The sequence below is a fragment of the Chrysochloris asiatica genome, unplaced genomic scaffold (assembly GCF_000296735.1).
Source record: "Chrysochloris asiatica unplaced genomic scaffold, ChrAsi1.0 scaffold00128, whole genome shotgun sequence".
Classification (NCBI taxonomy): Eukaryota; Metazoa; Chordata; class Mammalia; order Afrosoricida; family Chrysochloridae; genus Chrysochloris; species Chrysochloris asiatica.
The window spans coordinates 1,155,141-1,169,484 of NW_006408646.1; the positions used below are offsets into that span (position 1 = coordinate 1,155,141).

Below are 14,344 nucleotides of genomic sequence, written 5' to 3' on the forward strand. Positions count from 1 at the left end.
CCTTCTTGGCCCTCACATTTTGGTTCTTGGAAACTTTCATCAGTCACTCACATTCATTCACTGAACACTTATGCAACTCTAGTTGGGTGCCAAATGAGTCAAGAACAATCCCAGTATGCACACACACACGTATATATACACACACACCACATGCCTGCTCAGCATCCAAAGATACCCTAAGGAATGGGACCCATAAGCCAGACACTGCAGGATTTTCCCCTTTTGAGAAAATAGGTTCAAGAAAAAACAGGATATTCGCCCTTTGTGAAGTCTTTCTTTGAAGTCATGGGACCTTCAAACACTTCTGCCTTGACCCTCATGACCCAGTGGGTTGCTATTATCCACGACATTGTCAGAGTTCATTGAGAGCCATTGTATATATCTGCTTAGAGTTACTGAGTGAGCAACCAGGTCTCCAAAAGGAAATGTCCTGAATAACAGCAGCACAACAACAAAGATGTAACAGCAGCAGTTGCCAGCTGTTAGGTGCTCAGTATGTGCCAAGGAGCTCAGGTGGTGCCACAGTTAAGCTGTTTGGCTCTAAACCAAGGGTGGGTGGTTCAAACTCACCCAGTGAGAGAAAGACCTGCCAATGAGCTCCCATTAAGTTATAGGCTAGAAAACCCAATGGGGCAGTTGCTATGAGTCCAAATGGACTTGATGGCCCTGATAATGACTCTATTATGTCTCAATCACTCATCTCATTCAATCCTTAGAACAAAAAAGAAGACATAGAGACTCAGGGAGGGGAGCTGGCTTGCTGGAAAGTGCTAGAGCCAATGTGTGAAGCCTGATACATGCTCTTGTCCCCTAGACCCACTGTTGACTCTGTCTCTTGATGTTGAAGTTTGCTGCTTGCATACTGACATTGCTCTTTAGTACTTTTTGGCAAGAGGGGAAGAGGAGCACTGGTTGAAAGTCCTGCTTTGGAAACTGAAGGCATAGGAAGCCTTGCTTCCTAGCAATTGAGAGCCAGGGGCAGGCGTTGGTGTGAGGGTCTAACCAGACCCTCAAATGGGAGCCCAGCAGTGCTTGCTGTGTGGACATCCAACATGCAGTACCTGAGCAGAGAAAGAGGGGTGTACCTGGGTCCAGGGCTGAGTTCCGGGATCCAGGACCAACAAGTGGCTAATGGCTCTCTTGGGTTTACCTCCAGTTGCAGGTGGCTCAGATGCACATCGAGTACCTAGAGCAATCCACGGTGGAGAGAGCCATCGTCAGCAGGCAAGAGGCAATCATCTGTGATCTAGAGAATAAGACGGAGTTCCAGAAAGTGCAGATCAAGAGATTGGAGGTACTTATTGACATGCAAAAGGAGCCTGGTGTTGCAATAGAAAAGCACTTGGTTGCTAACCTAAAGGTCAAAGGTGTTAATACACCCTGATCTGCTGCCATAAAGATGGCAGCCTATTGAACCCCATGGGACGGTTCTCTGTCATATGTGGTCACTATGAATTGCAATCGACTGGACAGCACCTAGCAATGACAACAATCTCTAAATCTCAGATGAAGAGCAGTGAGGACTTTCTATGTACTCATATGTCTTTTTCTAGATAAACATTACTCACCCATTTCCCTCCTTCCTCTTTTCCTTTACTCCATGTGCCCTTCCTTCCTTTCTGACCATACCAGCTCACAAGTCACCTATTCATCTACCTGTCCATCTCCTTCTACCGATTTCTATGTATTCATCTCTATCCACCATCATTGCTGCATTCATCCATCCACCCTCCCCTTTCCATTTGTCCCTCCATTCCCTTTCCTTCTTTCTTCTGTTCCTTTTTTTCTCAACTCTCAACCCCTGTCTGCCTGTGAGTTTATCCATTGACCCCTTCTTTCTACTCCTTCCATCCACTCATCCAATTACAAACTCAGTACTCATCTTGAACAGAAATATGTCAAGCGCTTAGTATTTGCCTTGTTCCTCACTCTGTCTCCCAATCTCCCAGTGGGCATCTGGCTTCTCCAACAAGGTTGCTAAGGATGAAGAACAGAAGAAAAATCCTCTTTACCTTAACCCCAGGAATTCTTGAATCTGCTCATGGGATCCATAAGGCATGATTGTCTTTGCTAATCACTATGAAACTTTAATGCACTACTTTTTAAATCATTAAGCAGAGACTGTTGGGCTGTATCATATGTTGGTTTTTACCTATCCTATTTATTGGTTTATTGAAGACTATTCTGTTGTGTTTTTGATGAAATTTTGCATAGTAAATTAGATTTCCACTTGACAATTTCTATGCAAACTGTTTGGTGACAGTGATAATTTTTACAGTGTGTCAACAGGCATTCTCTTTAATGGTGTTTTGGTTGTGCCATCTTCAGTTCTCCTTTTTGTCTTTTCATTTTTGCTTTAGAGTCATTGTTGACCTCTGGTCTCACATAGACTCTGTTTTACTTGCCTGGCAAACAGATGTATCAAGCAGATCCTGGTTTCTAGAAGCATGTAACTTTGTAGAAGTGGTAAAGCTAGTACATAAATACTCATAAAGTGGAGAGAAGCCTGTAGGGTGTGGAAAATAGAAGTTCTTACAGCTGTGGAATCAAACAGCCTTCCAGGAAGAGGTAGCATGGATCTTGAAGGATGGCTGAGTCTTGATCAATGATATATTCACATCACCTTTGTGTTGGGAGCCAAGAAGGTGTCTGAATCACAGGAAGGTGTCTGAAGCTCTGTGGCCAGTGACATGGAGCATTTGCAGAGGACATCTCAGTCATCAGAGCACTTTCCCATCCTCCACTCCAACTTATGTTTGCCACAACTGTGTGGGTCATGCAGTCTAGGTGCCATTTGATGAATGAAAAGATAACACTAGAGAGTTGTTGTTGTTGTTGTTATGTGCTGTGGAGTTGGTTCTGACTCGTAGGGACCCTGTACAAGGTTTCTGAGGCTGTAAATCTTTATGAGAGCAGAAAACCTCATCTTTCTCCCGTGGAACAGCTGGTAGTTTCGAACCGCTGATCTTGCGGTTCTCAGCCTGATCCGTAACCACTATGCTACCAGAGACACATGTTAATTTGGGTGATGGGAAAGGCAATTTACAGCAAGAGGGAGGTTGGCAGAGGAAAGATAAAGATAGTGGAAGGCACAGCACAGGAAGGAGTGCAAGAGTTAAAGAGAATAGAGTAACTGATGATACTTGGAGGGGATTGCAATTATCGTAGAGACACAAAGTGTATGAATTATTGAATGTGGGTCTGATGATCTGTTCTGTAAACCTTCACTCAGTTCACAATAAAAGGAAACTTAAAAAACAACAACAACAACAACAACAACAAACAGCTAAAGAATTCTCTCCTGGTGCTTAGGTTTCTGACTCCAAGGAGGGTATGTGCTCTTTGCCCTCTCCCTCAGGTGCTGGTGATCCGGCTCCGGGACAGTCTGATCAAGATGGGCCAGGAGCTGTCTCAGGCAGCAGCCTCGGAGTCCCAGCAGCGGGAGAGCAGCCAGTATTACCAGCGGCGCCTGGAGGAACTGAAAGTGGACATGGAGGAGCTGATGCAACGGGAGGCAGAAGCGAGCCGGCGCTGCATGGAGCTGGTGAGTCCTGGGGCCTGCCAGAGGCCATGGTTATCCTGGGCACTGGCTACTAGCTAGTGAGGGTCTTGGGTGAGGGAGAGCCCTCCTTTCCTCAGTCAAGGATTTGAAGTCTTCTGCATGGGAGGTGAATGGACCTCTCTCCCAGGGTTTGAAAAAGATATATGGAGAAGCCAGAGGAGCACAGTGGCACAGTAGATTACATGTCGGACTGCTCATTGCAAGGTTGGCAGTTCAAACCCACTGTTGGGAGAAAGAAGAGGCTGTCTGTTTCTGTAAAGACTGACAGTCTCGGAAACCCTAGGGAGCAGCTCTATTCTACCCTGCAGGGATACTGTGAGTGGGAATCTGCTCTTGGCAGAGGTGGGAAGAAGTCTGATGGGGCTAGGCTGAGATATAACCTCTCATTGGCTGCAAGTCCAGGGGGCAGCCCCACAGTGGACCAATGACCTTCATTATTGCATAGTCTACAACTGCAAACTTTCCTTCCTGTCTCATACATTCCACTCCTAGAAAGAGGAGAAAATTGGTGCTTGTTGCATGTCTACCTTGTGCCAGGTCTCCTATAATCCTTATAACAACCCCATCAAGTCAGAATTACTATCCCCATTTTACAGATGAGGAAACTGAGGTTTCCAGAAGAGAAGTCAATTAAGGAAACCTCTAATTAACTTTGTGTGTGTCTGGGGTGGGAGAGGGAGGTCACTATTCACAACAACACCAAAACACAATAAGTGATGATGATAAAGTCACCTTTTATGAAGCACTTGCTCTATTCCAGGTTCTGGGTTAGGTATTTCTCATTTAAACGTGAAGTCGTCTTATTTCCATTCTATAGATGGGCAAACTAAGGCATGGAGCATCCATTTTTCCCAACTCGAGGCACAGTGGTACATTCTCTGGCTTAAGATCACCAGCTCGTAAGAATCTGAACCCAGGGCTGTCCAGCTCCAGAGTCTGTTCTTTTAGCCGCTAAACCATATTTTGCCTGGCAGGGGACCCAAGGCACAATTTAAGTTGATTTTCTTCCAGTGGATGGTGTCAGTGTATTTTTCTGAGAACAGTTTCCTGCAAGGGTCTCAGAGAGAGAGCTATACCGCATGAGCCCAGAAGCCCAAAGACTCCAGATACGGAAGTCTATAGCCCCTTGCCCAGTACCATACATAGAGCCCTCCCTGAGACTGCCCACAGTGTGCAGAGGGTTGGCCCAGATACCACTGCCTTCAAGTACATTCCAATTTACAGTGACCCTATAGGATAATGCAGAACTGCCCCCATAGGGTTTCCAAGACTGTAAATCTTAATGGGATCAGACTGCCTCATCTTCCTCTCTCAGAGCAGCTGGTGGGTCCAAACCACCAACCTTTCAGTTAGCAGACAAGTGCTTAACCACAGTGCCATCAGAACTTCTTCTAAAAGGATTTTAAAAATCCATTCTCATTGAGTCGCTTCTGAATCATAGTGACCTCATAACACAGAGTAGAACTGCCCCAGAGCATTTCTGTCCGTCTTTATGGGAACAGACTGCCTCATCTTTCTCCTGCAGAGCTGCAGGTGAGCTCAAACTGTCTGCTCTTTCTGTTTGTAACAAGTGCTCTAACAACTGCACCAACAGAACTTGGCCCAGAGGTCTCTAAATGCCAGTCACTCTCTGCTTCCCACCTTGGCCCACTCTGGCTTTGTAACAGGTCTCAACAGCTTAAATATATTCCTCAGGTTGCTGCCTCCCATGGCCTGTGTCATTGCCATTAGATCTGGCACTGCACAGGCAGACAGTCTGTTTGGGGGCTAGGAGTGGCAGGTACACCATGCAGGGCTTGAGGTTCCCAGACCAGGTCCAGGCTCCCAGACTGGCAGGTCCTCCACCCTTATAGCTTAGAGAGACAGGCTCTTTTCTCCATTTGACAGGACCACTGCCCTATTCACCAGCTTAGTTTCTTAGCCAGGCATTCCCATCCTGTACTCCCTGCCTTCCCTCAAGTGTCTGCCCCACCCTCTCTAATGGGGCAAGCATGCAGACATTCCAGTCTTGTCTGCTAATTGAAAGGTTGGTGGCTGGGACCCACACCAGCTGCTCCAAGGGCAGAAGATGAGACAGTTTGCTTCCATAAAGATTGACAGTCACCAAAACCCTATGGACAGTTCTACTTTATCCTATAGGGTCACTATGATTGGAATTGACTTGAAGGTAGACCGGGGTATCCTGCCTCTTTTCCTTGCTATCCCATCCTCTCCTCTGTCTTTCTTCTCTTTCTCTTCCTCCTATTTTGTCTCATTCTCCTTTACCTACCCACATTTTCAGGACCAGATGGACACCTTTATAAAGAGCCCGAAATACAAAATAGATGATGGTTTAGAAGGTCTTCAATAGAGTAGGGGACAATGTGGAACAAAATTCCAAAGCATAAAGGAGACCAGTCTTACTGGTCAGATAGAGATGGGTGGAGCTCAGAGACAATGGCTCTTAGTCACTTACCCTCAGGTCTGGAACTGAACCTACCCCATAACTCAATCTTCAGTCAAGAAATAGCTAAGTGTAGAGGGGAGACACCACCACCAGAGAGTTATGCTCACCATAAAATAGTCAACTATTCATAATCAAAAGGGCAGTATTGGCCCAAGGACAATGTTCAGATGGGTTGGGAAAGAAGGAGGAATGGAAGGAAGTAAGAGTCACAGGGAGGAAGTGGGATGAGTGATGTTACTCAGTGGGGATTGTAATCATTGAGATGAAATGGAGTATATGATTTGTCGAACGTAAAACTAATGATCTTCTCAAAAACCTTCACTCAATTCACAATAAAAAATTAATAAATAATTTTTTTAAAGATGGCAGTGCAACCTGCAATATATAGATGAAAATGAAAGTGAATGCAAAATCATAAAACACAAAGCTTGCATGCATGATGAAAATTAAAGCTGCCTCAGTCTCTGTGTTCTGGTTGTACCATTCAGAATAGTGTTTCAAGGCTGTTTTAGTGGTTGTAATGTATTTGTGGTTGGGAGGGAAGGGTGTGTTACCACTTGATTGGTGTTCTAAGAGTGAGTGTTGCCTACCTGTTGGGTGACCCAATGCCACTTAATTGGGATAAGCATGGCACAACAGGACAGTGTTAGACTAGCAGTCCCTTCCTAATTGGTGGATGCCCAAACTCAGCAGCCTATCCATGCCTTTTCTGATGTGTGGTTAAGTGCCCTCGAGTCAGTTTCCATTCACACTGACCCGATGCACAACAGAAGGAATCTTTGCTCCGTCCTGTGCCATCTTCACAATTGCTATGTTTGAGCCCATGATCGCTGACCCTCTACTTTGCCAAGCGTGATATCCTTCTCCAGGTATTGGCCTTTCCTGACAATATGACCAAAGTATGTGAAATGAAGTCTCACCACCTTTGCTTGAAAGGAGCATTCTGGCCGAACTTCCCCCATCAGAGATTATTTCATTTTTCTGAAAGCCCATGGTACTTTTCAATATTCTTCACCAGCATCATCATTCAAAATCATCAATTCTCTGACCTTCTTTGTTCATTGTCCAGCTTTCACATGCATATGAGGCGATTTAAAATGCTCAATCAGGCACACCTTAGTCCTCAAGGTGACATCTTTGTTCTTTAACACTTTAAAGGGATCTTTTGCAGCAGATTTTCCCAATGCATTATATCATTTGATTTCATGACTATTGCTTCCAATGGACATTAATGTGGAGCCAAATAAGATGAAATCCTTGACCATTTCAATTTTTCTCCATTTATTATGATGTTGTTTATTGTCTACGGTTGCTGTTGGCCCCAGGGAAATTTCCATTAGAAGGAGTACAAAAGCCATATGTTCATGCGAGGGAGCTTCAAAAAGTGTATGGGAAAATTCCATCATCTTTTCATCCCATTTTTCTATGAACTTTTGAAGCCTCCTTGTGTATCGCTCATTTAGTGACTTATTCATCTCACACCTATCTGTGGAGTACTGAGTGACACAGGGATGGGCCTTGGTAGGAAGGACAATGAAGGGCAGAACACAAGCTCCATGTAAGAGGTCAGTGAGCCCTGTCGTGGTGAAATGAGCCCTACGATTCAGCCCCAGTTCCCATCCCCATTGACCTGGCCCCCTGGTAGTTCCCAAGTTTCCCTGGAGAGGTTATGTCAACTGTTGAAGTCCAAGTCACCATTTTGCCTTCCTACATCCCACCCCAGTAAGACAACGGGGCATTCAGAGGGGGCCTTCAGCATCCTACATTCTTTCTAAACATCGCTCAAATCCTGCAAGGTCATCAGGGCTCTGCTTCACTCATTCATTCACTACCTAGCCGTGCTTCTCACTATGGGCTGAGCTCCATGCTGGATGCTGGGACTCAGTGGGGGAAAAAGACTTGCCCTAGCCTTCTAAGAATGCCCACTGCATGGGGAGATAATGTTAAGGTCATCGCTAGTGTATTTCATAGAGTTCCTCTGTCAGGCAAGCTCAGAGTAATCACTGGCAAAGCAAAGGGTTTGGAGGATTCTTCGGAGGGCAGACCAATCAATACAAAACCAAACCATCTACTGTCAAGTCGATTTTGACTCAGGGCAATCCACTGTGTAATAGAGTAGATACTCCATAGGGCTTTTTCCTGGCTGTGAGCTTTTCAGAAGCATGTCTCCAGGCCTTTCTTTCATGGCTCCACTGTTTGTGTTCAGACTGGGTGGCTTCAGGTTAGCCTGTGAGTGCAAACTGCTTGTGTCACCCAGGAATCTATCTTAGAAGGCCATTTGGCACCCAAAATTCTCTCTGATGCCCAGCATCTCCCCCATCAAATGACTCCTTTGAGTCAAATTCCTTTTTTATTTTTAAAATGCAATTTTCCCTGGACTGAAGAGAATGAACTTCCTAACTTCACAGGCCAAGTGTCCATTTGTGCCTCTATCCATCCATCTATCCATCCACCAACAAACCCTGAGTCATCACACGCTCAGGTGCTTTGCATAGTTGTCTTCTTCAACACCTACATCAACTCCAGAAGGTAGGCACAACTCCTCCTTTGTGGACAAGGACAGGGAGGGAGGTGCAGAGACATGCTATACCCTTGCTGGGATGCAGATTTAGGGAGTGTCAGGGCTGAGATTGGCACCCCTGTACGTCCAACTCTGAAGCTAGCCTAGTTATACCATGCTGCCCTTTCAACTAACCCTGTGGACAAATGGCTTTGCTGGGGGAGACGAAAAAACATGAGAAGGAAGAAGGATGTTGATAGATCTCTCCTGTTCACTCCTCTCCGCCTGTCCCCAGCCTGGAACATCCGTCACTGGTGATGTTGGTTTAAAGGGCTGCGAGTTGTTCTGTGTGAATGATTTACACCACAGCCAGCTTACCGGCACATCCAGGTCAGGATCCATTACTCCACTGATGAAACTTCTCTTCCCAGAAAAAGAAAAGAAAGAAAAATGAGGTTTAGTCATTAATTTTAGTAAATGTACTATTCCTGGCGACTCCAGAAGCCATTATGGAGAAAAGAATATTCTGGCTCTCAATCATCCAAGCCCCTTTGTCACCGGGGCAACAAGACAGCTCATCTGAAAATTTAAATCCCATTGAATTTCAAAGTTAAGCTCAGAGGAAGCTACCTAGGTCCCAGGACAGGGGCATTCAAGAGGGGTCAAGGGAAGTGGGAAGGGCCACTTGTTGCAATGGTGGATGGTGACGATGTTGACTTAGTGTTTGTGTACCACTTAGTGTTAAGCATTGGGCTGCTAACCACAATGTCAGTGGTTCAAACCCACCAGCTGCTCCATGGGAGGAAGATGGCTGTCTATTCCCATTAAGATTTACAGTCTCAGAATTCCTCTGAGTAGGAATTTCTGTGATGGTAGTAGGTGGTTATCTGTGCCTGGACTACTGGGCTACTGACTTCTCTCATTTAAGTAGCACCCTTTGGGGCAGGTACAAGGGACTTTAGGCCAAATGGAACTTAGTAGGGTGAACTTATTTGGCTTGGTTTGCCCTTCATATGTTAACCGGGTCATGATAAATGGTGAGGAAACTAAAGTTGTCAAGAATTTCATTCTATTCAATCAACAAGTCAACACCCATGGATTCAATCAGCAGTCAAGAAATTAAGTGCCATATTACATTGAGCAAATCTACAGCAAAAAGAAAAAAAAGGAAAAAAAACTTCTTTAAAATCCTAAGAAGCCAAGATGTCACTTTGATGACTAATGTGCACCTGACCCAAGCTATGGCCTTTTGAGTCATCTCCTGCATGGGAAAGCTGGACAAAGAATAAGGAAGAGTGGGAAAGAATTGATGCCTTTAAATTATGGTTTTAGTGAAGAATATTGAAGAATGAACAAATTTGTCTTGGAAGAAGTGTCACTAGAATAATGCTCCTTAGAAGCCAGGATGGCGAGACTTTGTGTCTCATGCTTTGGACATGTTATCAGGAGGAACCAGTCCCTGGAGAAGAACACCATACTTGGTAAAGTAAAGGGCCACTGAAAAGGAGGAAGACCTTCAATAACCAACAAGATGGGCTGACACAGTGGCTGGAACAATGGCCTTGAGCCTCCAACCTTTAGTTAATAACCGACTGTGTTCAATGTTTGTACCACCCAGGGACAAATCAATATATCGATATCTACATCTTTTTATGAAAAATGAAACTATGAGATCAACCACCTTGTATTTGGGTCCTACTCGGAGTCTAGCCCCAATTCTGATGTTATGGGAGATGTAGACATGGATGGGCCAGAGGCTGAGCTCTAGAAGAATTCAACAACCAGAAGAGAAGACAACAAGGGGCATGTGGGCAGAGGAGGAAGTGGTTTAGTACAACCAGGAGACCTGGGAAAGCATGCCTGGAGGAAGCACTCTAAGTTTCTTACACAATGAAGCAAATGTTGACTGACAACTTTCAAGGGAGTAATCATCCAATCGTGTTCATTAGTGGTTCTTCAGCAAGTGCCTAGTGAATGCCTGTTGTGTGGTAGGCAGTGCCTAGAACTTCAAGAGGTCAGAGATACAGCAGATACAAGGATATGTACAGAGCTCCATCATCTCCCCGTTTTGCCTTCTTATTGCACTTCCCCTCACATGCAATAGCTAATGGCATGCCCCTGTTTCTTGAGTCACTCTCCCATCCCCACCTGCTCACTTCTGCCTTTCTTGTTCTTCTTCAGCCCTCCCATGTCTAGGCTAAAAAGGATTCCTGGAGGCCTAGAGCTGGCCTCTAACCAAAAGATCGGTGGTTCAAACCCACTAACTGAGCCTTGGGAGAAAGATGAGACTGTCTGCTTCTGTAAAGAGTGACAATCTTAGAAACCCTAAGGAGCAGTTCACTCTGGGTCAGAACTGGCTGGACTGTGTTGGACTTGGTTTTTCAGTTTGGGGTCCCTCCGCTTTACACATGATGAAATGGAGGCTTAGGGAAGTGACGTGTGATGGGTTCCAGGTCTCAGGGCAGGTGGATTCCAGGGCAGGGTGTGGGGAAATCAGGGATGGGAGGAGGAGGGAGTGGTGCCCGTGCCAGCCAAATACAGTCCCAACTTTTCTGAGACCCAGGGGCATCCTCGTAGCAGCATCTCATTGGGAGTGGAAATGAAGGGCCCTCTACAGACTGTATCCTTTTAATAATGTTTAAATAAAACATGGGGTGTGGGTGTGATCTCCTGGTGGAGTCGAGCTTGTCAGCCGCCTGGACAAAGTCATAAATAGTTAATAGACAACTACTTATGACTCGACTTCTGTTAAATCCAGTATCAATTTTACATGACCCATGAATTATTTACTCAGCGGTACTTTGGGGGATAGTTTCTACCTTCTGGGGAGAAAACTACAAAGAATGTGTGGTCGAAAGTAGATGATGGGGTAGCCCTGAGGGCTCGGTCCCCCACTGTATTGGTGAATTTATTGTCAGCAGAAAGCTTTCCTTTGAAGCATTTGAGCGGTTGTATGAATTTGGATCTGGAAAGTTTATGCCAGGCCTTCAGGTGAAGAGCATGGAGAGGTGGTGTGCAGGTAAACACTTAACAGCCACCTCCCTCCCTAGAGTAGTTGTTTCTTGAATGTCACGTTTGCCAATTGCCCTGTTGTAAATCCTCTCGCCAGGGCTGATTTCAAGCTACCAACACGATGTCACTGAAAACAAACTTGGGAAGTGATGTTCAGTGACCAGACCTGTTGCTGCCCAGTTGATTGTGACTCACAATAACCCCATGGGTTACAAAATAGAACTGAACTCCCTAGGGGTTTTGTGGCTATAATCCTTACAGAAGCAGATTGTCAGACCTTTCTTGCTCGGCACCACAAGTTGGGTTTTGAACTGCCTACCTTTTGACTTAGAGCCAAATGCAAATTTTTTGTGCCACCCAGGAACCTGATAGGCAATGGCTCACCATTAGATGGCATTTTTACCATATAGATACAACAGATATAATAACCTCAAGAGCTGATATAGTAGCAATGTAACTAGAAAGTGCTGCATTTTGACTTAGATGTCCTGGTGACACAATGGACTAAGTGTTGAACTGCTAACCATAAGCTTGATGGTTTAAACCCACCAGTCACTCCAAGGGAGAAGATGAGTCCATCTGTTCCAGAAAGATATAGAGCCTTGGAAATCCTGTGGAACAATTCTATTCTGTCTGATAAGGGTCATCACTATGAGGCAGAATCGACTCAACAGCAGTAGGTGATTTTCTTTGCTTTTGTTGTTTTGTGTTTTGAGTATTGAGTCCCTTTCATTTCAATATAATTGCTAAGCTTATATTATTTAATTTGTAAGAATAATTGTGTTTAACAATTGGTTCACAAAAGTCCTGGAGACGTAATAAAATCTTTTATAAGCTGATGTGACCACAACTACTGGCTTGGGGTCTCTTTAGGGTGGAATCCCCAGACCCAAGTTCTGAGGCTATAGGGGTCAGAAAGTTCTGGAATCAAATCCCATCACTCACTGACTTGTTCCTTTGGTCGAGCTTCCAGGTGTGGTGCTATAGGATAAGTACTAGACTGCCAACAGGAAGGTTAGTGGTTCAAATGCACTAGCTGCTCCTTGGAAACCCTACTGTTGTTTTTGGTAAGTGCCATCAAGTCAGTTCTGACTCACAGCCACCCTGTATAGGGTTTCCCAGGAGCGTCTGCTGAGCTTGAACCACCAACATTTTGGTTCAAACTGACCTTACAGTCCAATGCATTAGCCCGCGGCACCACACCAGGACTCCTTGCAAACCCTACTATATAGGATTGCTATGAGGAATCAACTTGACGGCACTTAATAAAAACAACAACTCCACCATTAGAGGTAACCGCCAGAGAAAGTCCTTTTCCTGCCTGTGTAAAGTGAGTATAAAAGGAATTCTGGTGGTGCAAATGGTTAAGTGCTAAGCTACTAACTGGAAGGTTAGCAGTTTGAATCTATCCAGCAGCTCTTGGGAGGAAGACCAATAATCTGCTTCCATAAAGAGGACAGTCGAGAAGATTCTGGGATACTTCTACTCTGCCACATGGGGTCTCCATGAGTCAGAATGGACTTGCCAGTACCTGGCAACAACAAAATGGGTATCATCACATCTACTTGTAGTGCCTATGGCAGGTAATTCAGGCCACGCTCCTAGCCTTGTAGGTCACCTAATTATCCTTGGCAATGTTACAGTTCCTCTCCTCTTCCCTCTGTTGGCTTTCCCCAAGCCTCTGAGAATGTTGGTCTTAGGGAGCCAGATTCTGGTTTGTTTGATTGGCTGCTTTGGCTTAGTTTTAGTTTGTTTGTCTTTGTGCTGTGGAGTCTGTGAGTGGTGTAAATGATGAACACACTCAGTTGCTAACCAAAGGGTTGGAGGTTTGAGTCTACCCAGAGGTGTCTCAGAAGAGAGGCCTGATGCCTGACTTCCAGAAAATTCTGCCACTGAAAACCCTTCAAAGCCCAGTTCTAGTTTGACACACATGGGGTCACCAGGAGGCAACTGGGATTTGTGTGTGTGTGGTTTGGCCACCCAAAGCCTGGTGTTTCAGACTCTAGGTCTGAACGAAGCCCTCTCCCCACCGGCCTCAGTGGCTTTCTCCAAACTCAAAGTCAAGGCGGTTGTTAGATGCCATTGAGTCAGTTCTGATTCTAAGGAGTGCTTGGTTAGCAGTTCAGTGCTTACCCTACAGCACCACACCAGGACTCCAGAGTAAAGGAAGTCATTGTAAAATCTTCCCCGTACTTTCCTCCTCCAAACGGCTATGAACTTCAGACCCTAAAGATGAATTATTTTGACTGGGAACTGTAGTATTTAAAAAGGCATTCCGTATGGAGGGCATTTGGGGCCAGGAGTCTGTTGTAAATAACCCCTTTTATGGCTCTCCTGACAAGGAAGATAGTTCTCTTCATTACCGCCCGTTAGCTCAGTATGATCCAAAATGACCCGACATGTTTATAACCTCTGTGTTCACACACTGGCTCCATTCCCCATGCCTAATGGCCTCCTGTGTTCTCATAGGGCTGGTGCGGAAAACCACAGTATCAAGTTGCTCTCCTCCTTCCTGGACACCAAGATTTCCTGTTGGTTTCTCCCTTTCCTCCCACCTCTCTCTCTCTCTCTCTTTTTTTTTTTTTAAAGCACAAAGTCACCTTGGTCCTAAAGGAGACTTTGTCATCTGGACCCACCAACCAGACACATTTCCAAAACTCACTGCTTCTCACCTATCTCAACCCCAAATGGTGAAAAGTACTTGTCTCATTTCGGAGGTCTGATCACCCAATGAAATGACTTCTTCCACATCTGCCTCCGAGATAAGATATCTTGATAATGAAATATATTACTGAAAGTTGACCAAGTAATAATTGAATCTTCG

The 14,344-nt window shown here is 45.1% G+C and overlaps 1 protein-coding gene across 1 annotated transcript in view; it reads left to right on the forward strand.

Annotated features, from left to right (window-relative positions):
- MYO18B (myosin XVIIIB) overlaps window positions 1–14,344 on the forward strand; it is a 377,810-nt gene that overhangs the window by 286,007 nt on the left and 77,459 nt on the right. Inside the window, exons 37-38 of the mRNA XM_006869188.1 lie at window positions 1,157–1,294; window positions 3,359–3,544. Coding sequence (XP_006869250.1) covers window positions 1,157–1,294; window positions 3,359–3,544 — 324 coding nt within the window. The remainder of the gene's footprint in view (window positions 1–1,156; window positions 1,295–3,358; window positions 3,545–14,344) is intronic.